This window comes from Heptranchias perlo, chromosome 23 (genome assembly GCF_035084215.1).
Source record: "Heptranchias perlo isolate sHepPer1 chromosome 23, sHepPer1.hap1, whole genome shotgun sequence".
Taxonomy (NCBI): domain Eukaryota; kingdom Metazoa; phylum Chordata; class Chondrichthyes; order Hexanchiformes; family Hexanchidae; genus Heptranchias; species Heptranchias perlo.
The window spans coordinates 6,271,334-6,298,217 of NC_090347.1; the positions used below are offsets into that span (position 1 = coordinate 6,271,334).

A 26,884-nucleotide genomic window follows, 5' to 3' on the forward strand; every position below is an offset into this window, starting at 1 on the left:
TTGGCGAGTTGCTGCAGTGCATCTTGTAGATGGTACACACTGCATTCCTCCCTTCATCTTGTGTCTGAGTATTGTTTTTCATCCAACAATTTATAAAGTGCTCTGAAATGTCTTTTCAGAGATCATTATGGAAATGTAAGTTGCTTTGACATAAGACAATTGTCAAAACCACAATCAAATGACATTTTCACATAGAATATTGTATTGATGGATTTGTATCAGAAATTGAATTGTATTGATGCTTTTGTCTAAACAACCTGTAGGAATGACTATGGTCCAGGCAGTTATTATTAAATAAAAGTTAATGCGATATCTAGACACACTTTTTTGGTCCACTTTTAATAAAATGAAAAATACGTCTGACTGAATTATTGGTAATATTAGTAAATTGCCCATAGTCAATTGACGAATATGTTTTTTATATACAAGATGGCAACTGAGTTGGGAGAGAGATTTCAGAAACCCATCCAGGTGCCACCTAGTGACCAGTGCTTGCAACTATACTGTGACAGTTGACATAACAAAATTGAATGGGAAACGTTGACAGAAAAGCATGACCCGATGCAAGATATTTAATGATATATAGATGTCAACATTCACAGATAAAGAGAAATAGATGTTGAAAACTATGCAGGGAAAATTATTGAAAGTTTCTAAGTATGTAAAGTACTAATCCAAAAATATAGACAACTCCGTGTTACTCGCATCATCCAACAAATTGAATAGGGAGTGTGGAGGATGAAGTACTTTTGGGCCAGTACTGGAGAATCGTTCCCATTTCTACTAACCCTATCCGAGATTCCCATCTCAGATCATCCTTACCGGAAGTGCTATCCATTCCTTATCTCTGCACAACCTATCACGTCTTCCTGGATATCTATGGACTATTTTGACCTATCTCATTCTTAAAAATACTCCAAATTCTTATGCAATCCTCCCCCGTAAACTCTGATTTATTCCTTATCCCAGTCTCTCATTGATTCCTTACTCAAATGTAATATTTCCAAGTTTGCTAACGACACAAAACTAGGTGGGATCATGAGTTGAGTGGAGGATGCAAAGAGGCTTCAAGGTGATTTAGACAAGTTGAGTGAATGGGCAAATACATGGCAGATGCAGTATAATGTGGATAAATGTGAAGTTATCTACTTCGGAAGGAAAAACAGAAAGGCAGAGTATTATTTAAATGGTGATAGATTGGGAAATGTTGATGTACAAAGGGACCTGGGTGTCCTTGTAAACCAATCACTGATGGTGCAGCAAGCAGTTAGGAAGGCCTTCATTGCAAGAGGATTTGAGTACAGGAGCAAAGATGTCTTACTGCAGTTATACAGGGCCTTGGTGAGACCACACCTGGAGTATTGTGTGCAGTTTTGGTCTCCTTACCTAAGAAAGGATATACTTGCCATAGAGGGAGTGGGGTGAAGGTTCACCAGACTGATTCCTGGGATGGCAGGACTGTCGATGAAGAGAGATTGGGTCGACTCGACCTGTATTCACTTGAGTTTAGAAGAATGAGAGGGGATCTCATTGAAACATAAGATTCTGACAGGGCTAGACAGACTGGATGCAGGGAGGATGTTTCCCCTGGCTGGGTGGTGCAGAACGAGGGGTCACAGTCTCAGGATATGGGGTAGGACATTTAGGACTGAGATGAGGAGAAATTTCTTCACTCAGAGGGTGGTGAACCTGTGGAATTCTCTACCACAGAAGGCTGTGGAGGCCAATTCACTGAATATATTTAAGAAGGAGCTGGATAGATTTCTAGACACAAAAGGCATCAACAGGTATGGGGAGAAAGCGGGAATATGGTTTTGAGATAGAGGATCAACCATGATCATATTGGATGGCAGAGCAGTCTCGAAGGGCCGAATGGCCTACTCCTGCTCCTATTTTCTATGTTTCAAATTCCCTTTTTTGATCATTGCTTCAAACTCCCATGTAATCCCTATTCAAGACCCCAACTCCACTCTCTTCACCCAAGACTCCCGTTTATACCAACCCAATTGTAAAGTGCACACCGGTGGTGTTCATATCGGATTCTATTTAATATTTTTTTAATTGAAGAATCTCTTCTTGATAGGACCCCAGTTGTGTGAAGTTGCCCCATTCACTCCTCCACCTGTCTGTCTTAGTGCCGGAACTGTCAGTTCCCAGAGCACGTGTGTGATGATGGTGCGATCCCCCTCCTCCTCAAACCTATTTTTCATTCTGCTCCCCCTCACACGGCAACACCAATCTGTCCCGATTCACTTTGCATCCGAGCCGTCAAACTCTTCAGAGATCCGCCGCTACACGTTCAGGAGAGAACTCACCGAGCAGGAAAGGAAAACCCCGAGCAAGTCGGCACAGGCTTTTATCTTAATTAAAGGTTTCTCCTGACGGATTGACTGCATTTGACAGTCCCTAAGCGCTGATCTGTATCCCAGGCTCGCTGCTTCAAAGGCGAACCCACTTCTGTTGGGCAGAAACTACTGTGTGCTAAACTTCATCCTCGTGGTCCTTTTTTACTATCGTAAAAGGTAAGAACAAATTGTGTTTTCTTGTCCGTTGTACAGTATTTTCACACACACAGGGGCGTCCGCCTCAAACATAACGGGGTCCCCCTTTTTTTTTTGCTTTACTTTGAATGGTCAGTGAGGTAAGGGCTTTTTTAAATGAATGATTTTAATTGAGAGCTGTACTGAAGCAGTTATTACAAACGCTGACAGATCTCAGGGATGATTGATGATACTGTAGTGTTATCTGTGCTCTGGGATTACCCACATGTGGAGCTCTCTGGTGAGGTTTCAAATGACCCATTTAAGGATTCTCACGTTTATAATGAAACTAGTTTCTCCACAAACTATCCCGGGGCAGAAAGGTAAGAGTTCTTACCTTTTGTACGATCGTAATGAATGGTGTGTGTTTGTGAATAAGTATTTTAGTTGGATTTATAATGTGGCTGAAACACGCGTAATATGGAAAATGCACATTCTGCTATTGAAAAACCCCGAAAAATAGAACTGAAGTCCCTCCCGCCCGCTTTACTTTTCTTGCTGAAACGTGACCGAAATTTCGATAGATGTGCACACAATAACTAACCGTCATTCTGCTGGCTGGATCCCGCACAGAAAGACTCATTCTCCCTGCTAATGAACTGTCAGCTCATCCCAGCCAACTGACATGCAACACTGAACCCGTCTGCCAGCATCAGACATCCCCAATTGGATTATTGGAGATATCAAGAAACAACATTTTAAGATCCCTTCTCGTTGCGTAGTGTGCAATCGGCGTCTCACTAGTTTACAGGATAAAAACACACAGGCAAGATTATTCACCGTCCTCTCATCATGGATGAGTTAATCTGTTCAAAAGGTGCGGTACGAATGAAAGATTAAAAAGCAAAGATTCTAAAATGTAAAGAAAAGCCCAGGTGTTATTTTAAAATATTTTGTTAAGATATCGGGTGCTACTGGGTTGGAGCAGTAACAGACCTGACAGTTTCTTAGCATTGAATTATTCCCATGTACTCAGAGTAATTCAGTGGTCATATGTATTAATTCAGCTTCCTCCCAATGTCAGGGTCAAAGTTTCCTTCTCGCCAGTTGGTGACGTCATTGGGGCTGGAGGGAGTGGTATCCAAATTTGCAGATACTAAAATAGGAGGCATAATAAATAATTCTGAGGACCATGGGAAGCTGCAAGGGGATATTGATAAGATGGTGGAATGGGCAAAAAAAGTGGCAGATGGAATTCAATGTCTGTAATGTGCTACATTTTGGTTAAAAGAAAAGAAAATTAATAATTATAATTTGAATGGGGGAAAGTTGGGTGATGTGGAAGAGCAGAAGGATTTGGGGGATCAGGTCATAAGACATTAAAAGCAGCAACTCATAAGGGGAAAAAAAAGCTAACGGGATATTGGGTTTTATGGTGAGATATAGAATATAAAAGTTGAGATGTAATGGTCAATCTATGTACAACCTCAGTAAGACCAGAGTTGGAGCACTGTTTGCAGTGTTGGGTTCCACACCATAGGAAGGATGTTGAGACAATAGAGAGGGAACAAGCAGATTTACTAGAATGCTGCCTGGTATAAGGAAATACAAATACAAAGAAAGACTTGAAAAATTGGGGCTGGTTTTGTTAGAGCAGAGGAGATTATAAGGTGATTTGATAGAGGTGTTTAAAATAATGAAGGGATGGGTCAGAGTAGATAGGGATTGAGGGGTCTAGAATGTGGGGGACATAGATATAAGAATAAATGTAAAAGATTTAGGAGAAACTTCTTTTACACAGAGGGTTGTGAGACTGTGGAATGCATTATCAGAGTTAGTGATCGAAGCAGAGACTATTCTTACTTTTAAGAATAGGTTAGATAGGTGGTCGAAGGAAAATGGCATTTGGGACGGGGCTGGCATCTGGAATTAGAACTACTGTCCGTATAGAGGATAAACACTAACACGGACTGGTTGGGATGTCGGTTTTTATGTAATATATTGCTCGCTATTAAAGAAAAATGTTCATGCAAATCAACAGAAAGATATTTTTATAAAATAAGATTAATAATTCTTTGTAACAGATTTTTAGAGCTGTACTGATGATATAGTAGCTCTTTAAAAACCCATGCACTTCTAATAGTTTGTGGATCTGTATCTCATTTTTAAACATTACCCTTAACTTGTATCAAAACAGATCCTTTAGAATCCATTATCACCTTCAGAACCAGTAACTGCACGAAAGCTGATTACCAGGATTGTTGTGCGTCAGACAAGGCAAGATTATCTCCAACTGCATAGTCACTTTTTGGCTTTCTATATAAATAAACCTATTTGTCACGTTCTTTTCTTCAAAATATGTGAAAAAGGAAGATTGGTTGAGATTGCTAACTCAATATAGAACAAGGATTGAACATAAGACCATCTTGGTTTTTATGGTTCTGTACCGCAACAAAGAGTTTAAGAGGTAGTCTGATCAGCAGGACCACAGAGTGGCTAACGTAGGAAATGCAGATGTCACACTGTTGCAGTAGAAGTTGATTTCCTGAGGTTAAGACATATCGTTGGGGCAGAGTAGAGAGAATTTTACTAGGCATCTAATCTGTTCTGTACCTGACTTAGGAGTACGTGATCCTGATGCTGGGTGACAAAAGTGAGAAAGTGTTTCACTTGCCAGAAGTGACAAATATCACCACAAAATACATAAATCACCAGAAATAAAATCTGCAAGCATTTCTCTGCCAGCCTTAAACCAGCCAGCCATCATAACCTTGAACAAAAACAGAAAATGCTGGAAAAGCTCAGCAAGTCAGGCAGCATCTGTGGAGAAAGAAACAGAGTTAATGTTTCAGGTTGAAGACGTAGCGTCAGAACTTCCGTCAGAACAATAATCTTGACCTGGATCCAAGCTGTTTGCCTTTAGTTTCCTCTTGGTTCTGAACCCTGCTTTACTCCTATTTGGAAATGTATACTGATTCAGCCTTTTCTGCTGCAGGTGTGTATTTATTCCATTAGTTAATCATGATTTGGAAGGAAAAGCTTCATCTTAAAATTTGCTTCCACTGTTAGTGGTTTCCTAGTTTGAAAGCAAGCTGTGTTGTTCCACAGTCCAAATGTGGTGAAAGAATTTGTGTCCCATTTTATATTTTATTCCCATTATTATTTTACACTCTTCCACTCTCCCTCCACTGTAGAAGACTCCTGAGCTGGAGCATTGACCTATTCTTGGGCACATGCTAATGCAGTTTTTGAACCACTTGCTAGGGAGCACATTAGAACGGGTTCAGTCTCCAACTTTCATTTCCTCCTCAGTCACATGGTACCCTCTCCATGATGACATGCTCAAGATCAGAAATTCACAAACCTCCATCCTAACACTTGGTGGTTCAGTTGATCAGTGTACTATGGTCAGCGCTGAACACTTTCCATCTAGTCAATTCCCTTCATTGTTTGAGTCCCAGTGGTCAGCTAATTTATTGCATATGCCATCTCATATGAGTCAACAGAATCAGTTCATTTCCTTTGATCCATTTTGTAAAATTAATTTCTTAAGTGTTTAACCTGCTGCTCTGCTACAGATTAATATTGTCGAATGTTTTACAACCTTCTGCCTTGTATCTACAGAATTATCATGCTCCTGATTGATCTGCTCATAGCCTAAGTGGGAATTGTTCCCATATGTTAGTTTGCAGAGGTGTCACAAAGGAGTAGAGGAGACAATCTCTTGCACGTCAGTTTGTCTGCCAGATGCCTTCTTTAATCAAATTCCCTGATTCATTGCAAAAAAATTTCCAGCCCCAATGCTGTGTAATTAAACATCACCCAATGAGGCTGAATAATGCCTCGCCTAAATTATTTATTCGTGTCTTAATTTACTAAAAGCTCAGTGCTTCTAGCAGCCATCACGGGACTAATGTCAAAGTCAATTATTCTCATCATTCCTCTCTGTACTCTTTCTAATGCATCAGTGACTTTTCTGAATGCATAGGGGTCAGACCAGATGCATTATTTTAGGCCTGATCTAACTTGTGTTTCAGAGAGTTAGCCAACAATATTTACCAAGTTTTCCTTTTCTACATAGAATATTAATGACCAAATGAGATTAGACTCTAATCAATGCCTATAGAGAAATAAAAGCCTTAATGCTGAAAGCAGATTTCATTATACTGTATCACTCCAACGTGTCTGCTGTACTGCGAGGGGATCTCACTACTCTATGCCACTCCAGTACATCTGCACTGCAAGGAGATTCTTTTACTCAGTGTCGCTCTATCGCATCTGCCATACTATAAGGGAGTCCTGATAATCAATGTTACTCCAGTGTAGTCTATCTACTATCTATCCATTGCTATTGCATGAAGGCTACATGGGAAAGCTCTGTGAACGAGAATAAATTTACAAAATGAAAACTTGGACAAAAGTGAAAGATGACCAGGAAACTGTTTATAGATAAATACAAATCATTGATAGTTACCTTCACTTTTAATATCCGCTGCTTGGATTATGTTCCCGTGATTATAAATGCCAGCATGTTTTTATTAATGTGTCTCTCCTCCCAGTGTGAGGATAACTTTAATATCACCTGGGCCGCCTGTTATAAGCTCAATATTCAGTCCCATTGCAGTCAAGAACAGGCAGTCGATCCGATACCACCTGTTTTGCGCTATCTGCCCAAGATGATTTTCTACCCCTATATGTGCCGACCATCCTGTGGTACTTCGCCCAAGTGGCATTTTTTCATGTGTGAAAGTGGACATTAGGTGCCAGCTAGCTATTTAACTTGGGCAGGGGGAGGGGGAGAAACATAACACCTGATATATACACACACATACTCTCATACACACACACACACACACACACACTCATATACACACTTTTCAGCAGGGGTCACAGGCCTGACACTGAAGCCCTGACTGTCCCAGCTGAGACTGGCTAACTGAACCTTCCTTGTCTGTGTAGCTCAGTAACACACCATGCAGTGCATTCACCCACCAAAGCATCAGGGGAGCCTAGAAATGTTTATTATTCGCTTTTTTCTACTTTCTATTTTCTTTGTAGAGATATTGACATTAATAAATTAATGTTCAAATAAACTGTTAAATATTTGTAATTTAATCCCCATTTGATGAGTTTCCTATTTCAGCTGGGATATTGGGGAGAAGAGAAAGGAAAGCTTTTCCATGTGGGCAGAGTGAAAAGTGAAATTCAAGTCAACTTAGTACACTTCCGGACACCTAATTTTTTGGGTAAGATTCTCTTTTTAAGGTACTTTGTCCTCTTCCTTTTCTCTCCCTGTGCCATTTGCTAAGCCGTGTCAAGAGGCTGGTTGGGCAACCTCTGCTCTGAAATCAGCCATTGCAATGCACAAGAGCGGCACAGGATGACTCTCATTGCATCTGTATGACAATACACTGGCCTTGGCTCAGCAACTTCTCACTATGGCGCATCAACACACCGCGTGCGTTATCCGATCAGCCAGTTTAACATTAGTGTTGGCAGGGTAGCAGGTCACCTGCCAGATGTCCCAATGGAAGAGTGCTGTGTGGCCCAGAATTAGAGGACGTAAAATAAATGAAAATGGGAAGGAGGGAAAGAAGATTTGTTTCCTCTGGAAGTTACAGACTTTGTATGATGCACCTTGAGGAAGGACATCACTGTGAATTATTCAGCAGAAAACAGGCAAATTCTCCAATATGGCAAAAGGCTTATTACACAAAGTCCTTTTAGTGACTAATCAGATAGCAAATTATCAACACAGAATTCTTCATATAGGTGATAACTATAGCTCTCCACAGAATACTTTTCACTGTCACTGGGGAAATAGGACATAGAAACATAGAAAACATAGAAACATAGAAAATAGGAGCAGGAGAAGGCCATTCGGCCCTTCGAGCCTGCTCCGCCATTCAATATGATCATGGCTGATCCTCTATCCCAATACCATATTCCCGCTCTCTCCCCATACCCCTTGATGCCTTTTGTGTCTAGAAATCTATCTAGCTCCTTCTTAAATATATTCAGTGACTTGGCCTCCACAGCCTTCTGTGGTAGAGAATTCCACAGGTTCACCATCCTCTGAGTGAAGAAATTTCTCCTCATCTCAGTCCTAAATGTCCTACCACATATCCTGAGACTGTGACCCCTCGTTCTGGACCCCCCCCGTCAGGGAAAACATCCTCCCTGCATCCAGTCTGTCGAGCCCTGTCAGAATTTTATATGCTTCAATGAGATCCTCTCTCATTCCTCTAAACTCAAGTGAATACAGGCCGAGTCGACCCAATCTCTCCTCATACGACAGTCCTGCCATCCCAGGGATCAGTCTGGTGAACCTTCGCTGCACTCCCTCTATGGCAAGTATATCCTTTCTTAGGTAAGGACGCCTGTTTTCCTACCACTGAAGTTTCCTAAATTGATCCAATTAAAATGATTATGGGCATATTGCAATCTGGATGATGCATAAAATGAAAACTAAGGACTTGTTTTTCAATATAGAACAGTTTTATTAATTATTACACCAAAAATATGAACATATTGAATTGGTAATGGCATTAGCACAATACAGATAATTTTAATGTTGAACTCTAGAACCTTAGGCTCACTTTTATATTTTGAGCAAATGCACCAACAAAGCTATATTTATTGTCAAGTGTTCTTATGTGAATGGCTGCATTTTGTTGGCCTCTATTATGCAGTAAATCTACTTCTGTAGATCCGATCGTGGTCCAATACAAAAGTGACAATTAAGTGCAGAATATTTAACTTAACACTCCTCCTTTTGGAGGTGGGACAAAGGCAAGTGGAATCACTTTGGGGCTCAATTGGTTTCAAGTTGACACGCCTGGTAATAAGAGATTAGAGCCCTTTGTGACAACTCAGTAACCAAGACCTGAGCCAACAGTACTCTAGGGCACTGTTGATGATTGGCCACCTAGCCTGGCTCATTAGTGGCCCTGACATAGACCTGTCTAACAGGAGCTGAGATTCTTTCCACTTGGCTCCAGATAATCCTGTGAACCAGTGTCTAATAGGTCGGGCGGTCCTAGCCAGACATGCAGTGGGAATCTTTCCAGTGCTCTGTATTGGTAAGCTCAGTGGCTTTAGCTGATTAAGCTTTAGCACTAGCTCTGTACATACTTGGGGGGTCCCAAGCCTTGGCTCTAGCCAACCTGCATCTAAGCTCTCTGGACTTGGGTGAGGGGGGACTATCCCTATGAGGAGAGAGTGTGGACTTCACAGTGGTAAAGCAGAAACTCTAGCTGTGTGCCTTTCTCATTAGCTGGATACTAATTAGCCACATCTTTAATTTCCTCTGGGCATATACCTGCAGAAGAGACAATTGAAAGACAGGTTCACCCCGTTGTTATTGCAACCCTTTCAGCCTGGAGAGAGGTCTCTGCCTCCCTGAAAATTTCACTGGATCCTTCAGCTGTCTCCCCAGTCTAGTACAATGGGAGCTCCCAGAAGGACTCATCTTAAGGCAGATTCAGAGTGATATGAGAATGGGACCATCAGATTGGGCAAGCTCCAAGAGGCCAGATTATGCCCTTCCACTAGTTAGCTTACAAATTTCACCTCTTCCAGCATGACCAAGACCATTATCTCCAGATTACATAGAATGTACAGCACAGAAACAGGCCAATTCGGCCCAACTGGTCCAGGTGTTTATAGAAACGTAGAAAACAGGAGCAAGAGTAGGCCATTCGGCCCCTCGGGCCTGCTCCACCATTCAAAATGACCATGGCTGATCGTCTAACTCAGTACCCTGTTCCCGCTTTTTCCCCATATCCCTTGATCCCTTTAGCATTAAGAAATATATCTATCTCCTTCTTGAATACATCTAATGACTTGGCCTCCACTGCCTTCTGTGGTAGAGAATTCCACAGGTTCACCACCCTCTGAGTGAAGAAATTTCTCCTCATCCCGGTTCTAAATGGCATACCCCGTATCCTGAGACTGTGACACCTGGTTCTGGACTTCTCAACCATCGGGAACATCCTCCCTGCATCTAGTCTGTCTCGTCCTGTTAGAATTTTATATGTTTCCATGAGATCACCTCTCATTCTTCTAAACTCTAGTGAATATAGGCCTAGTCGACCCAATCTCTCCTCATATGTCAGTCCTGCCATCCCAGGAATCAGTCTGGTAAATCTTCGTTGCACTCCCTCCATGGCAAGGACATCCTTCCTCAGATAAGGAGACCAAAACTGCATACAATACTCCAGATGTGGTCTCACCAAGGCCCTGTATAACTGCAGTAAGACATCCCTGCTCCTGTACTCAAATCCTCTTGCAATGAAGACCACTACTGTGCTCCACATGAGCCTCCTCCCATCCCTCTTCATCTAACCCTATCAGCATTACCTTATATTCATTTCTTTCTCATGTGTTTATCTAGCTTCCCCTTAAATGCAGGTGAAGTATTACATCCAGAACCCTGCTTTGTATACTCTAGCATGAGCCAACTCTTCCTCCATTCCCCAGCTGTGATCACGTCTCCATCCCGTGTACTATGCTCACCTCCATGACCAAGGACAGGAGAGAAACCTCGAGGGAAACCTGGGAACATCATTAATTAAAGGAGAAGAAGTGACTAAGGCTTCTATAGCAGAATTCCCAGTGAATGAGAATCTTTATCCAGACCAAGGGATGCATAAATGAAAGGATGTATGTTCTAATAACTATCAATGAGAGAATGTGGATTAGAGAGTGAGCTACATCAATTATGGGAGAGATTATAAATGATTTTATATGATGTAAACACTATGGTGCATGATGGATACTTTTACACTTTGTCATTTAAAATATAAAAAAGTTTAAATCGGACCATTTTATTATTTGATTAATAATCTAATGCTTCTGATTGCTCCAGTATTTTTTTATATAATTCTCCCCTCCTCTCCTGGTTCTTCTTGGTTACGGGTTCCACAGGCACTGCCTCTATTACCTCAGCCAAGTGATCATTCTTCATGTATGACACAAGGCAGCAAATGTTGACAGGCCATTTGACTGTAGAGAGCATCGCAGGTGAGCCTGATCCTTCCTACACCCAACATCTGCACACCTGCTTTAGGAGTCACTGGAGAATGATTAGGGCCTTGGCTGATTCTCTCCCCCTTCCCCAACACATCTCTGAGATCAGGAATGTATCGTTGCCCTAGTTGAGGCTAGGATTGTCCAGGAGTCTCCAGGAATTAAAAATTAATCTCCTGGACACTGCAGTGAGCAAGATCATAGGGGCATTAAAAGAGATGTGTGTATTTTCCATTTTCTTCAAATACTTTCTTTTATTAGTTATAAAAATACTGGAGATGGTGGAAAAAAGGACCGTTTGACCGAGCAAGATGGTTAGAGATCATGTGATGAAACCTCCAGGAATATGTCCAACCAGAGTTGGTAACCCTATTGAGACTAGGTAACTCAGTATAGGCCATAAATCAAACCTGCATTAATCCAGTGAGGCATTAAGAGCATTCCCCTGTGTGCTTTTAAGGCACTTTGGTCAAAGCGACTAAACCTGACTTGCTTGGATTTTAATCCCCTAAAACAGATTTTAGCCCACACATTTCGGAAACATGAAATGCAGCAAGAAAGCTCTTACTGTGGTGGCAGTGTTTGTGTGTTTCAGTATCACACCACGTGGTGTCTTTATCCGCTTTGCTGAGAGTTCCTAACATTTCTCATCTCTGTGCTGTATTGATCGGTGGGCTGCAGTCCCTGATTACACAGCACAGACTTCAGAGCTGCTGCCCGCCCACACCAGACTTGCAGTGTGATTATTTAATTATATACCTTATTTCAGAAGTCAGGCCGCCAGCATTGAAAAGGATTAGGAACGCTTCCAACTCCATTTTAAAAGCAACAGGTTATTTTTATTTTTTTTAAATGAATGGTGCACAATCCCCACTGGTCGAGGACAGCAGGGAACAGCAAGGAGAAACAATGTGATGGCTCCCCAAGCCATAAATCATTCCACTCTGTTCTGGTGACTCACACTCGCTGGACTTGATCCAGCCATTCGTCCCAGCCCACAGCTTGCAATTCTGGTCTACCGTGCTTTACTTTGTCAAGTTTTAAAAAATATTAAATATTTTTGCTGCCAATTATCTCCTGAGGGCATTTGCTCCTTGTTGGGATATAATTCCAGGGATCAAGTGACTCTCTCAAGTGACCATTATTCATTATACATGAGTGAGCCTAGACAGTGAGGTAGGCTAAAAATAGCACACACAAGTATGCTTTGCATGTTGGTGAAATTTAATTTAAAAATGGGTCTCCATCGTAGCTTTTATTTTTTTTGCTTTTTGTATTTCTCTTTAAGTCTGTTTATTTAGGATTTTCAGTGCTGGTTGGTGAGGTTCGGTCAGATAATATGGTTTCATAAAATTACTGAAGTTGTCTTTTGTCAGGAATGAATACAATGGACTTATAAAGAAAATAGGATCTTTTTCTTTCTGTTTGCTTATCACATAATAGAAGTGGGATGGACTACAACACATAGTAAAAATTAAATATGTTGCACATAAATCTAACTAAGTAATGTTTTCCTTCATCTGTGATCCATCTTATATTTAAGGCTTTAAAAATGCATGAATTTCTATCCCCCTTCCCTTCAGTTCCATAGATGCTTTTCACCCTCCAGTACATCGCCCAAGTTCTTCATGTATGAGCATAAGCAGTTCGTGTTGGCAGGTTATTCAATTCGAGAAGACCTCACAGCCAAGTCTGGACCTACCTTCACTGGGCATCCATAATGCACACACTTTCCAGTAGGAATCAGCAGGCAACAATCAGGAATGGGCACCCTGGCAGCCTAGCTGAGGAGAATTGTAGCACCTCCAATATTACCTTGACTGAGAGTAGTGCTCAAATCCCCAGAGTGTGACTTAAACCTTCTGACTCAAGAGATGAGAGTGCTACCCACTGAGCCATGGCTGACGCCTCAAAACAAAGATCTTCTGCCATTAAAGATGGGCAGTGAGGGTTCTAATGGAAGAAAGAGATGAAAATTTGCCCAAAAAACAAATGATTGCATCCACCGAAAGAGTAGAGTCCAAATGATGTGAAGGAAGTATTATATGCACTCAAGAAATGTGATTAAAGAAGTAGAGATGCCGGTGATGGACTGGGGTGGACAAATGTAAGGAATCTTACAACACCAGGTTATAGTCCAACAAATTTATTTTAAAATCACAAGCTTCGTCAGGTGACGAAGGGGATAATCTCCGAAAGCTTGTGATTTTAAAATAAATTTGTTGGACTATAACCTGGTGTTGTAAGATTCCTTACATTAAAGAAGTACTTTGTGTAGGGTACGCATAAGATGTGACTGCAAATATAAAGGAGAGGGGGGAATCAATAAAAGGACAGAATGTTATTTATTCAAATTTTGTAACTTGCTGGTCATTTAAGCCATTTGCATTGTTCATATGAATAGATCTCATCACAGTAATTGGAGGACTATTATCTCAAGCACCAGATTCCCTGAGTTCATTACAGTTGATGCTGCTGGCTGTTCATTAATAGATTCATTATAGTTAATCACAACAGGGTGGAAGTTCCTCCAGGGGCTATTTTTTAAACATTTGGGTTAACACATTTGGGTCAAATTCCCATGTGTGCTATTTTAACAAAAGTGTGTACAGGAATTTGACACAATCCCGGTAACCAGTGTGCTGAAACAGTGCAAGGAAGAATTTTAACCTGACAGATTCTGATAGCATGTTCAGAGGACACATCCACTTCTTTCTGTGATGCAGTGTGCATTAAAGAGGAGATTTTGGTGGAGAATGATCTGAGAATGATCTGAACATAGTAACTGGCGTAGGACGACACTTAAAAGGGTTCCAACTAAATAAATGTATATTTGAGCTGTTAATATTTTATGTTTTGGTTAATTAGGTCACAGAACAGTCTCATGTCATCCTGTAGAGTGTAGAATCCATTTTCCTCACCATTTCACGTTGTTTCTCAATGATGTTTTGCTAAATTAAAAGGTGCTATATAAATGCAAGTTGTTGATGTTCCCTTAAATAAAGAGCAGAAACTTCTGATTTTTGTTTATTCCACATTTTCTTGACAGAGCATTGAAGGATTACCAATCTTCACACGGAGCTGTTACTGATCCACATTCATTCTATCAATCAAGCTGAAGTGTAAGTAGAAGGCATCTATTCACGCATTCCCCGAGGGCTGTTTATCTATGGTTTCTTTTTAATCCACTGTGATAAACCCTCAAACTTTATATTCTTTGGAAAATCTAAGCTTCTGTTTCCTTTCCCAATATTCTGATGGTGCAGACTTGTGTTGGGTAATAACCCCACAAGTGCCATACACCCTCTGGTATTTCACCAAAGGAGTCATTCTTCATGTATGACCCTACATGGCAGGTATTCTACTATGTGGAGCATCACAGCTGAGCCTGATCCTGTCCTCACTTGACATTAACATATGCACATTTTCGGCAGGGGTCACTGAACAGTGATCAGGAGGAGGAATCCCAGCTGATTTCACCCCCCTCCTATCCCAGAGATACTGAAGTCAGTTATAGTAGTACCCTTATTATTACCCCAGCGCATACTGGAAAACAATTTTATCTCCTCTTTGACTCTTGAGATACTCCAGTGTATAACGGATCAGGAGAGGAGTTGAGTGGTGTTTGAGTGACTCGGGATCAGGAGAGGAGTTGAGTGGTGTTTGAGTGACTCGGGATCAGGAGAGGAGTTGAGTGGTGTTTGAGTGACTCGGGATCAGGAGAGGAGTTGAGTGGTGTTTGAGTGACTCGGGATCAGGAGAGGAGTTGAGTGGTGTTTGAGTGACTCGGGATCAGGAGAGGAGTTGAGTGGTGTTTGAGTGACTCGGGATCAGGAGAGGAGTTCAGTGGTGTTGGAAAGTCCCAGAACCAGCAGCGTTCTGTGGTGTTTCAGTGTCGCGCGATCAGAGTAATCCAAGAACTGAGAAAAGCTCAATGTAAAGCCAAGAACAAATTGGATAGACAACTTACAATTATATAGTGCTTTTGACATAATAATACATTAGAGGAGTGATAGACACTGAGCAGGAAGTAGGAGAGATGTTAGGGGAGGTGTCCAAAAGCATGGCAAGTTTTGAGAAGGATTGAGAAGGAGGAAAGATAGTATGGTGAAGAGATCTAGGGAGAGAGTTCCATGAATTCAAGGAGGTGGTGGCTGAAGACTCTGCCATCAGTGATGTAGCAGAGGAATGGGGAGACTGGGGGACTTGTCAAAGTATGCCAGAGTCGGAGGAGAAGAGGGTGTGTGTTGGGACATAGAGCTGAAGAAGATCACAGAGGTAGGATGGAGTGAGATCATGGAGGTATTTGAAGACAAGGTTGAGGATTTTGAAATCAAAGCATGGTGGAGATTGGCTTGACAGGAATGATGGTGTGGGGAGCTAGCGAGGAGAGCACTGGAGAAATGCAGCCTTGAAGTAACAAAGGCGTGGGTGAAGGTTTAATTGGTGGTGCGGGGCATGGGTGTAGGCGGGCAATGTTCTAGAATTGGAAATAAGCTGTTTTGACGATGGACTGGATGTAGAGTTTGAAGCTCAGCTCAGGATCAAGTAGTTGTACATCTTTGGGTTCCGACAGAGCAGCAGAACAAGATGGCGTCAGTCTTGCTGATGTTGAGATCGACAAAACTTTGGCTTATAATAAGAAAGGAAAGAACTTCTATTTTATATAGCGCCTTTCATGACCTCAGGACTTCCTAAAATGCTTTACAGCCAATTAAGTACTTTTGCAGGATAGTCACTGTTGTAATGTAGGAAATGCGGCAGCCAATTTGCGCACAGGAAGGTGCCACAAACAGCAATGGGATAACGACCAGATAATTTGTTTTAGTGATAAACATTGGCCAGGACATCAGGGAGACCTCCTCTGTTCTTCTTCAAATAGTGCTGTGGGCACACAGGTTTAACATCTCGTCAGAAAGACAGCACTCCCTCAGTACTGCACTGAAGTGTCAGCCTAGATTATGTTCTCAAGTCTTTGGAGTGAGGTTTGAAACCCATGACCTTCTGACTTAGAGGCGAATGTGCAACCACCGAGCCAAGGTTGACACTGTTATGCAAAACATACAAATGTTTTATTGTCATTTACATTTCTTTCTGATTTTCTCTCTTTCCCCTCTGCCTATTATTGCAGCATTGCTAAAAACTTGCAATTTCATTAATGATTCATTGATTTTGCACCATTGTTTTAAAGCACAGGAATAGCTAGTTAAATATTCTATTTCCTTCCTACCCCAGTGTATCATGGACAATAGTGCAATAATGTAAATTCAATAAATGTTAATGAAAATGTTGGTGATTCCATTAATGTCATCTTCACACAAACACTCCCCAAATTAATGAAAAGATAATTAGTTCAAAACTCCAAAGCTGAGACTCACTCCCACTCTCCTGGATGGTGAACATTATTGTTAAAACCATTGACAATTACACCCACAATAATATCAGGCATCAAGTTGTCTTTGATAGGCTGAGCAAGAGTCAGCGGTCCTTGGAAGAGTCAACACCTTCAGGAGAGAAAGGAGAAAATTTGGGGAAAATAACAAATCCCAAGGCAGAGGCTGAGGATTTTTTCGAAATAAGTTTTCTTCTCTTTTATTCTCCTCCACCAATTTTCTTCCCATCCCTCTGTGGACACCAGGTGCCCTCCAATAGCTTGTCCAGATGGCCATCATTTACGTGGAACCTTGACAGTAAGCAGCAGCAGGCTGTTTGGCTGCGGGAAGCACCTCAGCTGAACCTTAGCCTTTCCTTACTTGACATGCCTGGGTACCTCCAGCAGGCCCCCCACTGATTGGTGATCTGGAGTGGGAACGACGGCTGATTCTCCCCCTCCCTGATCTAGGGGCTTTAAAACTAATTGTAGCACCCCTACTGTCAGCCCAGGTGAGATATTAATTCGGCATAGGATCGAATCTGGGACTTTCTTTGCTCGTATGGTTCAGCTAGCCACTGGATTAACTCAATAAATCACCTGGAGTCTCCAAGAATTGAAGATTAATCTTCTGGACACTGTTGCGAGCAAACCCGGGAGAAAAATCAGAGGGCAATTAAAAGAATTGTGTGTTTTTTATCATTCTCTTTGAACACTTGTTTATTAGTTATAAAAATATTTCAGATGGGAGAAAAGGTTGTTTGGCTGCACGGTTTTCTCTAGGTTCCATCACGGATGATTAATTTTGTGCCCTGCAGTTTCCTACAGACGATCCAGATGTTGTGTGGAATGACTTCATGTGGCAGAAAGGCCCTGACTCTCCTGAGCAGCGTGTTCGCTGTGTGTGGGCTGGGTCTCCTCGGGGTCGCGGTTAGCACGGACTATTGGTTATACCTGGAAGAAGGGACCATTTCCCTCCAAAACATGACAACCGAAGTCAAGATGTCGCTCCACTCTGGCCTGTGGAGAGTCTGTTTCCTGGCAGGTACGGGCATTGGTTTTATTGCTCATGAACTAAGACTGCTAATTGAAGAAGAAAAATGGCAGATGAAGTGCCCTACCCAAAACGTTAGCCTATTTTGCTCTTTCAGATACCGACTGCTCTTCTGTGTATTTCTGGCATTTTGTGTTTTTATTTGATGGTTGTTCACAAGAAAGCCTAGAAATTATTCTGGGCCCGTTTAGACTTGGCGCTACGTGTCCAGCGAGCGCCCAAACCGAGAAACCCGAGGATCGATGGAAATCGGTGCTCGTGCCTCACCAACATTCTGATGGCCCTCATGTACGTCCCAGGAGGGGAGATTAGAATTGTGGGGAGGGCGATTGCGACTCCTGTGGAATCGAGGGAGTATTACTGCTCCTCCGGAAGGGTTTTTTTAACAAAATTATATATTTTTTAAATTTACCTGGAGTTGACCGGGATGCCTAAAGAAAGGTCCCCACAAATTAGCAATGCAACCAATGCCTGCGCAGATTGGGTGCAGGACATCCCACTGCTAAGGTCGGTATGCTTTGAGCCCATTTTGTGCCTGAAACTCACCAATTTCTACCCTGATAAATATGAATGAAGGTGACCATTTGGCCCATCTTAACTGCTCCAGAAAAAACCACTGAATCCACTAACTCTTAAAGGACTCCAAAGCTTTTACACCCTCTAACCTAACAGCTAATAGTGTTTGAAAAATTAACATATGAAACAAGGCATTACTGTACAACTGTTGCCATGGTTTCCAAAATTGAACTATGACCTTGAATCCGTCCAGGTGACTGTTTGGAACCTGATTATACATGACCATGCTCCCATACGAGTTGACCTACACAGAAATACTGTTGCAACCACAAATAAAATTAATGGTTTAAAAGTTAATTTGTACTCTGAAGATTAGTGTAACAAATAATATCAGCTTTATATCACCATACCATTGTCAACAGAATAATTGCTGTTAGGTGGGGATGAAGGACAAACTGTGTCACTCGGAGGTAGTGAGGAACAACCTGGAATAATAGCAGCAAGGGAGAGAGCCAGCGTAGTGCTATGATGCACCTTCTTGCTCGCAGTTACCCCACGCAGCAAATTCTCAGTTACTGTGTGTGATCAGCAAGTGGTTCTGCGCTAAGTCGAGCAGTGGCCTTGCAATTCCCCGACAGGGAACAACAGTTAAAGGGGGAATTAGCCTTGGGACTGCTTTTATGCAATTTTCTACTGGCTGAGTATAGACCAGCACTGGTGAGAGAAGAGAACAGGTTCCCCACCCACTCTCCCAGCAGCATAGCATAGCGAGACACTGAAAAGGGAAAAATAAATGACAAAAACAACAACTCGCATTAATATAGCGCTTTTAACATAGTGAAACATCCCAAGGCGCTTCACAGAAGCATAATCAGGCAAAAAAATTGAGACTGAGCCCATGAAGGAGATATTAGGATAGGTGAACAAATGCTTGGTCTAAGAGGCAGGTTTTAAGCAGCATCTTAAAGGAGGAGAGAGACGTGGAGAGGCGAAGAGGTTTGAGGTGGGAATTCCAGAGCTGACGGCCTAGACGGCTGACGGCACGACTGCCAATGGTGGGCTGAAGGGAGTAGGGGATACACAAAGGCCAGGGTTGGAAGAACACAGAGTTCTCGGAGGGTTGTAGGGCTGGAAGAGGTGACAGAGATAGGGAGGAACGAGACCATGGAGGGATTTGAACTCAAGGTTGAGAATTTTAAAATCAAGGCGTTGGTGGACCAGGAATCAATATAGGTCAGCGAGCACAGAGCAGAAGTCAAAGGGTGGATCATGACATAGAGATTCTACCCACACAAAAAGACAAAAAAGACACCCTCATCATTCCTGGACATTCAGGGCCCTGACCCATTAATCTGGGATTGATACAGTAAAACACCTAGAAGGACAAGGGCAGCAGGCACATGGGAACAACACTACCTGCACGTTCCCCTCCAAGTCACACACTATCCCGACTTGGAAATATATCGCCGTTTCTTCATCGTCGCTGGGTCAAAATCCTGGAACTCCCTATCTAACAGCACTGTGGGAGAACCTTCACCACACGGACTGCAGCGGTTCAAGAAGGCGGCTCACCACCACCTTCTCAAGGGCAATTAGGGATGGGCAATAAATGCTGGCCTTGCCAGCGACGCCCACATCGCATGAACGAATAATAAAAAAAATCCCAGGACACAAATTCTCTTTGTTTAAATATGTAAAATATATTGTAAAAAAAGTTCACTACAGGAAGCCCAACTTTATTTACAGCCATTATTTTGAAAGTTTTCCATTTTAAAGCGATAGTTATGAATGTTTCCTATTTGGTAGAGTTTATACTTTAACATAAAGATTGAGTATTTAGAGTTTTTGTTCATATAAATCAATCCACCTTTCATTAAAAAAATATTTTTCTTGGCTTTACACATGAACTCCGTCCCAAACATCTAGCCCTTCCCAGGCCTCTGTTTGTTTTTTTGGGGTCAAGTGCCAAGAAGAGAAGGTTTTGATAGAGGTTTCAAATTACTATATACTGTTATACAGAGGTATAAAAGTCCTGCATATACCTAATGGCACTGCCTCAGAGAAGTATATAATACACTTGTATATATCATATACATTGCTTTTCAGGTATATAAAACACTCCTGTATATATCATATACACTCCCTTATAGAGATATAAAACACTCCTGTATATATTATACACTGCATTATTGGGGTATAAAACACCTCTGTATATATATCATATACATGGCCTTATAGACGTATAAAACTTCTGTATATATCATACATACTGATTTACAGATATATAAAACACCCCTGTATATACCATATACACAGCCTTAGAGGTATTAAACTCTCCTATATATATAATATGACACTGCCTCATAGAAGTATTAAATACTCCTGTATATATGACACTGCCTTACAGAGATATAACAATCCTATATATGTAATGCGACTGCCTTACAGAAGTCTAACCCTCTGCCTCATGTATATATACAATAATAGAGTCTTACAGTGGTAAAATACTAGTAAGTGTTTTGCGGAGTATCCCACTGTTATAAACATAATACTCTCATTTTACAGAAGTAACATTCCTCTATCTATAATGTACTCCACTTTACAGAGCCACTAACCTGCTGTGCTATTAATGATACTCTGTTGTACAGACATAACACTTCTGTGTAGGGATGCAGTGCTTCAGGGGCTGCCTTTTTAAGATTTCATGATGGATTCTGATACAATTTTTACTCCTGCTGCTGTGTCATTTCTAATGATTGACAGTTTTTAACAGCCTGCTGTTTGTACCTGCAGGAAAGGAACATGGGCACTGCTTTACCATCGAGTACGTGATGCCCATGAATGTGCAGCTGACGTCAGAATCCACCGTCAGTGTTTTAAGTCAGTATCCATTCTGCGTCCAATCAGAAATACAGTATTTAAAGAATTAAAGAAGAACAGGTTACATAGAATTTACAGCACAGAAACAGGCCATTCGGCCCAATAGATCTATGCCAGTGTTCATGCTCCACACGAGCCTCCTCCCACTTTACTTCATCTAACCCTATCATCATATCCTTCTATTCCTTTCTCCCTCATGTACTTATCTAGCTTCCCCTTAAATGGATCTATACTCTTCGCCTTAACTACTCCATGTGGTAGCAAAGACTTTATCGCATCTCTCAAACATCTCAAAGTGCTTCACATACAATGAATTATCTTGAAGTGCAGTAATTGTTATGTAGGCAAATGCGGCAACTATTTTGTGCGTATAAGATCCCACAAACAGTAGTGAGATGAACCTTCTGCTCGTCTTCAAATAGTGCCGTGCAATCTTAAATGTGACAGGGCCTCTACGTCTTGTCCAACGGTGCAACACTCCCTTAGTATAGATTATGTGCGCAGATCTTGGAATAGGGCTGAAACACACCCCGGTGAGAGAATGCTACCAAGTCACCCAAGCTGGGAAATGGAGGCTAAACTTCTAATGTACAGTGCTTCCCACATCAGCACCAGAGGTTATGACTAGGTAAATAATAACCAATCAAACCCTGGTACTGAGATAAGTGGAGCTTCTCGCATCTCCTTCAGTCTTTGGGTTATTGTTATAATCAGCCAGAAAGATACCCAAGTCAACATTGCAATTCTAGATGTCTTACTAACAGGGTCACAATGGTTCTGTGTACACCTGTGGTACACCACAGGACAATCTCAATCGAGTTCAGTGTTCCATATGGTGTAGGCATGATACTGAAAGGGTGAAATTCTGACCTCGAGATCCAGCATATTACTTCAAGAATCAATCATGGAGGCCAATATCTTGATTAGCAGCTCATAAATTTTAATGAGCAGAGGGGCAACTGTGGAAATGCAAGATCGCAATTTAGATTTGGGGGGGTGGGGGAACGGAGCCCTGGGAATAGAAACACACCAGAGAGCGACTGGAGAACCGGTATTGATGTTTAATATGTTTAGAGTTCTTGGCAGTGGGGGAGGGGCATTAATTGGCATCACCATTAGCTAAAGGTAAGGCTTAAAATGTAGTGATTACTAATTCCTCAGATCTTTTTCTTTCCACAGAAATGATTCGATCATCTACACCTTTCCCGTTGGTCAGCCTGTTTTTTATGTTCATTGGCTTTGTGATGAACAACATTGGACATATCCGACCTCACAGGACTATCTTAGCATTTGTGTCAGGAATCTTCTTTGTACTTTCTGGTAATTGTCAAGAAAGAAGGGGAAAAAAAACAAACAACAAATTTGTCAAGTTTCCTCTCATTTCCAATGTGTTTTCAGCCTCCCATTTTGTTTAGTCACCTTGGGCTGTGAAGCATTCCCTGCCCAAGAGGCTGCGAAAGGTGACCTGGAAGGAGGACATCTGTGAGGGTGGCCTGTGGTGACTCCGTTGTGTTCTTTTTTCCCTTATTGCTTATTGGAGAAGTGTCAAGCATCCACTAACACCTCCTAGCATTGGCACAGCTGGCACCCAACAATCTGGTGCATGATGGTAACTTGCATCATGGCAGCACTGGAGTGTACAGGACCAGAAGAAGCTTTTGCGGTTCATCTGACTGGTCCCAACATATGAAAAATACCATACTCTGCCTCATACTCCCTCAAATCGCTTTAATGCCAAATATCAATCCAGCTCCCTCTTGGATCTGCCACTCTGCGCTGGACTCTGAAGCACCGCATGCAGCAGCACCAACGTGCTGTGCCACCATGCCAACTTGCTTCCTTGCATACGAACATGTGAATTAAGAGCAGGAGTAGCCCATTTGGCTCCTCGAGCATGCTCTGCCATTTGATAAGATCATGGCTGATATGACTGTGACCTCAACCCTACCTACTATAACCTTTGACTCCCTTGTTAATCAGGAATCTGTCTAACTCAGCCTTAAAAATATTCAATGACCCTGCCTCCACCACTCTCTGGGGAAGGGAGTTCCACAGACTCACGACCCTCAGAGAAAAAACTTCTCCTCATCTCCGTCTTAAATGGGAGACCCCTTATTTTTAAACTGTGGCCCCTAGTTCTAGTCTCTCCCACAAGGGGAAACATCCTCTCAGCATCTACCCCTTCTAGTCCCCTCAGGATCTTATATGTTTCAATAAGATCACTTCTCATTCTTCTAAACTCCAATGTATACAGACCCAACTTATCCAACCTTTCCTCATAAGATAACTCCCTCATCCCAGGAATTGATCGAGTGAACCTCCTTTTTTTATTATTCGTTCATGGGATGTGGGCGTCGCTGGCAAGGCCAGCATTTATTGCCCATCCCCAATAATCCTTAATCTCTGAACCACCTCTAAAGCAATTATGTCCTTTCTTAAATAAGGAGACCAAAACCGCACACAGTATTCTAGATGTGATCTCACCAATGCCCTGTACAACTGTAGTGAAACATCTCTACTTTTATATTCCATTCCCCTTGCAATAAATGACGACGTTCTATTTGCCTTCCTAATCACTTGCTGTACCTGCATACTAACTTTTTGTGATTCATGTACTAGGACACCCAGATCCCTCTGTACCTCAAAGTTCTGCAATTTCTCTTCATTTAAATAATATACTGCTTTTCTATTCCTTCTGCCAAAGTGGACAAGTTCACATTTTCCCACATTATATTCCATCTGCCAAATTTTTGCCCACTCACCTAACCTATCTATATCCCTTTGCAGACTCCTTATGTCCTCTTCACAACTTACTTTCCTATCTACCTTTGTGTCATCAGCAAATTTAGCAACCTTATATTCGGTCCCTTCATCCAAGTTATTGATATAGATTGTAAATAGTTGAGACCCAAGCACTGATCCCTGTAGCACTCCACTCATTACATCTTGCCAAACTGAAAATGACCCATTTATGCCTACTCTCTGTTTCCTGTTAGCTAACCAATCCTTTATCCATGTTAATATGGTGCCCCCCACACCATGAGCTCTTATTTTGTGTAGTAGCCTTTGATATATTTTGAAGTTCTTTAACCTACTACCACCACATGTTGGAATAATCAATAATATTAATCACAACTTTGTACCATTACACAACACTCGTGTTTTATGATGAATCACTTTTGCACAATTGCAGGTTTGTCATTGGTTGTTGGACTTGTGCTGTACATATCCAGCATCAACGATGAAATATTAAACAGAACCCCGGAAACAGACAGCTATTTCCACTACAAGTACGGATGGTCCTTTGCCTTTTCAGCCATATCATTTCTGCTGACCGAGGTAATTACCAGTCCAGATTCAGCCAAAAATTGCCCGTACCTGGCTCAGCTCATCAGATTTAATCCAAGATGAATGAAGTATTGTTCATTCAAGTTCCAGGGAATCAGTTTGACCAGATTGGACCTAGACCATGATCTAAACTGTGCAAATTGTGACCACGGTCAATGGCACATCTACTGGGGTTATTTTGTACACAAAGCAGGTTAGGTGACAGATTGAACTGCTAAAGTATGCTTATGTTTGGCTTTTCACCCAGGTACCACACTTTCCTCTCTCATCAGGTGCGGTTATTGTCTCCTCACAATTTCTCTCCTCTCTGAGCTCCCCCTCTTGCCACACAACAGTCTGCATCCATTCAGGGTTGACTTGCTGCCTGCTCACCGTCAGTGCTGTTCTTAATTGTCTGCACTGAGTCCCTCTGAACTGGGAGTACAGTTCAGAGGGACTCAGTGCCACACTTTACTTTCCTTCTCCTGGGATAAATCTTCATTCCCTCCCCATCCAATATTTCCCGTCTTTCTTGAGGGTCCCATCGAAATTATTTGGGGAATATTGGGTGCAATCCCTTGGCATATCAGACTATACCGTCCTGATCTCTTCTCACAACCTATTTGCCTGCAACAAAGCCACCCTATAGCCATCCCGGGGAGGTGCTCGAGAACAAGGCCGGGGGAGGGGAAGAAGACTGCTTCTGAATCCCAGGACTGCGGACTGTCATACACTGTTCGTTCAGCTCCAACACAGTAACACCTAATTGAAGCAGACAACCTCGCTGCTCCTTTTAGGATCTATTGAACATCTGCATTTAATTAGTCAACAGTCCCAGTTCAATAGTCAATAACACTGATGAACAATATTTGTTACAGTTAGCTATTTATTCTGATTATAACCAATGTCACTGATTGAAAATTGATCAGTGGGATTTCAAAGTAATTCATGAAAGAAAACCCCCGGAGGACTGGCTGATGCAGTGGGTTAGCGTTCTCTCCAACTCTGGGGCCTCAGATTGAATCCAGGCTAGGTAGATGCAGTGGGTTAGCGTTCTCTCCAACTCTGGGGCCTCAGATTGAATCCAGGCTAGGTAGATGGATGAAAGTTTGCTCCAGCTGCTGGCTGTAAAAGTCCTAGATGGCCGACCCTGCCTGAATCATACAGCACAGAAGGAGCCCATTCGGCCCATCCTGCCTGTGCCAGCTCTTTCAAAGAGCCATCCCATTAGTCCCACTCACCTGCTCTTTCCCCCCAGCCCTGCAATTTTTTTTCTTTTCAAGTATTTATCCAGTTCCTCTTTTGAAAGTTACTATTGAATTGGCTCCCACCACCCTTTCAGCAAGTGCATTCCAGATCATAATACAAAACTGTCTCTAATTCAGCACTAAATTGACAATCTTATTCAGAGAGGTGTGATTTCTGTTGGAAATGGAAAAATTCACATGAGTGTGATCCTTAGCTTACTGCACCACACCTCAACCATCCTGATCTCTCCCAGTACCTTGCATCTTCCCTGGCCACAAGAATAAGCTGGGTGTTCTACTACTAGGTCTCTTACCAGGTTGGGGCTGAGGCAAACTGGGGGCAATGTGTACAGGCAAGGGCAATTTAGGGATGAAATTAGGTGGGGGGTGGCGGGGGGAAGAGTTTAATTTCCCAACACTTGCAGGCCTCAATTTAATGAATGCAAAAAGCTTCAGATCTTGCATTGTACTTTGTGTTCTTGCAGAGCGCTGGAGTAATGTCAGTCTACCTCTTTATGAAGAGATATACCGCCGAGGAGATTTACAGACCCCATCCCAGCTTCTACAGACCGAGGCTGAGTAACTGCTCTGACTACTCAGGCCAGTTCCTGCACCCAGACAGCTGGCCTCGGGGGCGTAGTCCCTCCGACATTTCCAGTGAAGCTTCCCTGCAGATGAATGCCAACTATCCAGTACTTCTCAAGTGCCCAGATTATGACCAGATGTCTTCCTCGCCCTGCTGAGCCCCATCCCACCAAAGTGGTTTGCCTCTGGGCAGCTATGATGTCCTGGATCCTTTGTCCTTTCCATTCGTGTGATGAGAACTGAATCATCCAGGACAACCGTAATACCACCATCTGCTGGGGCATGGGTTTCAGTATATGCGTGTTTGCAAAGCACTATCAGTTTACTGGGGGTGGGGTGGGGGGGAATCATGAACACAAATGAAGGTATCATGTGTTATTTTGTAATAATGTGT

The 26,884-nt window shown here is 42.2% G+C and overlaps 1 protein-coding gene across 3 annotated transcripts; it reads left to right on the forward strand.

The window, feature by feature from the left end:
- The first annotated feature begins 17,718 nt into the window (after window positions 1-17,718).
- Window positions 17,719-26,648, forward strand: cacng5b (calcium channel, voltage-dependent, gamma subunit 5b). 3 transcript variants are annotated; one of them, XM_068004477.1, is made up of 6 exons: window positions 17,731-17,926; window positions 18,960-19,004; window positions 21,242-21,331; window positions 22,511-22,651; window positions 24,525-24,670; window positions 26,391-26,648. In XM_068004477.1, exons 1-6 carry the CDS (start codon window positions 17,731-17,733, stop codon window positions 26,646-26,648), a joined length of 876 nt encoding a protein of 291 aa, XP_067860578.1. The 3 variants fall into 3 exon arrangements, with proteins under 3 accessions (XP_067860579.1, XP_067860578.1, XP_067860577.1); XM_068004476.1 differs by lacking the exon at window positions 18,960-19,004 and adding an exon at window positions 20,378-20,408 and having other exon boundaries at window positions 21,225-21,331; XM_068004478.1 differs by lacking the exon at window positions 18,960-19,004 and having other exon boundaries at window positions 17,719-17,926; window positions 21,245-21,331.
- Window positions 26,649-26,884: the final 236 nt, after the last annotated feature.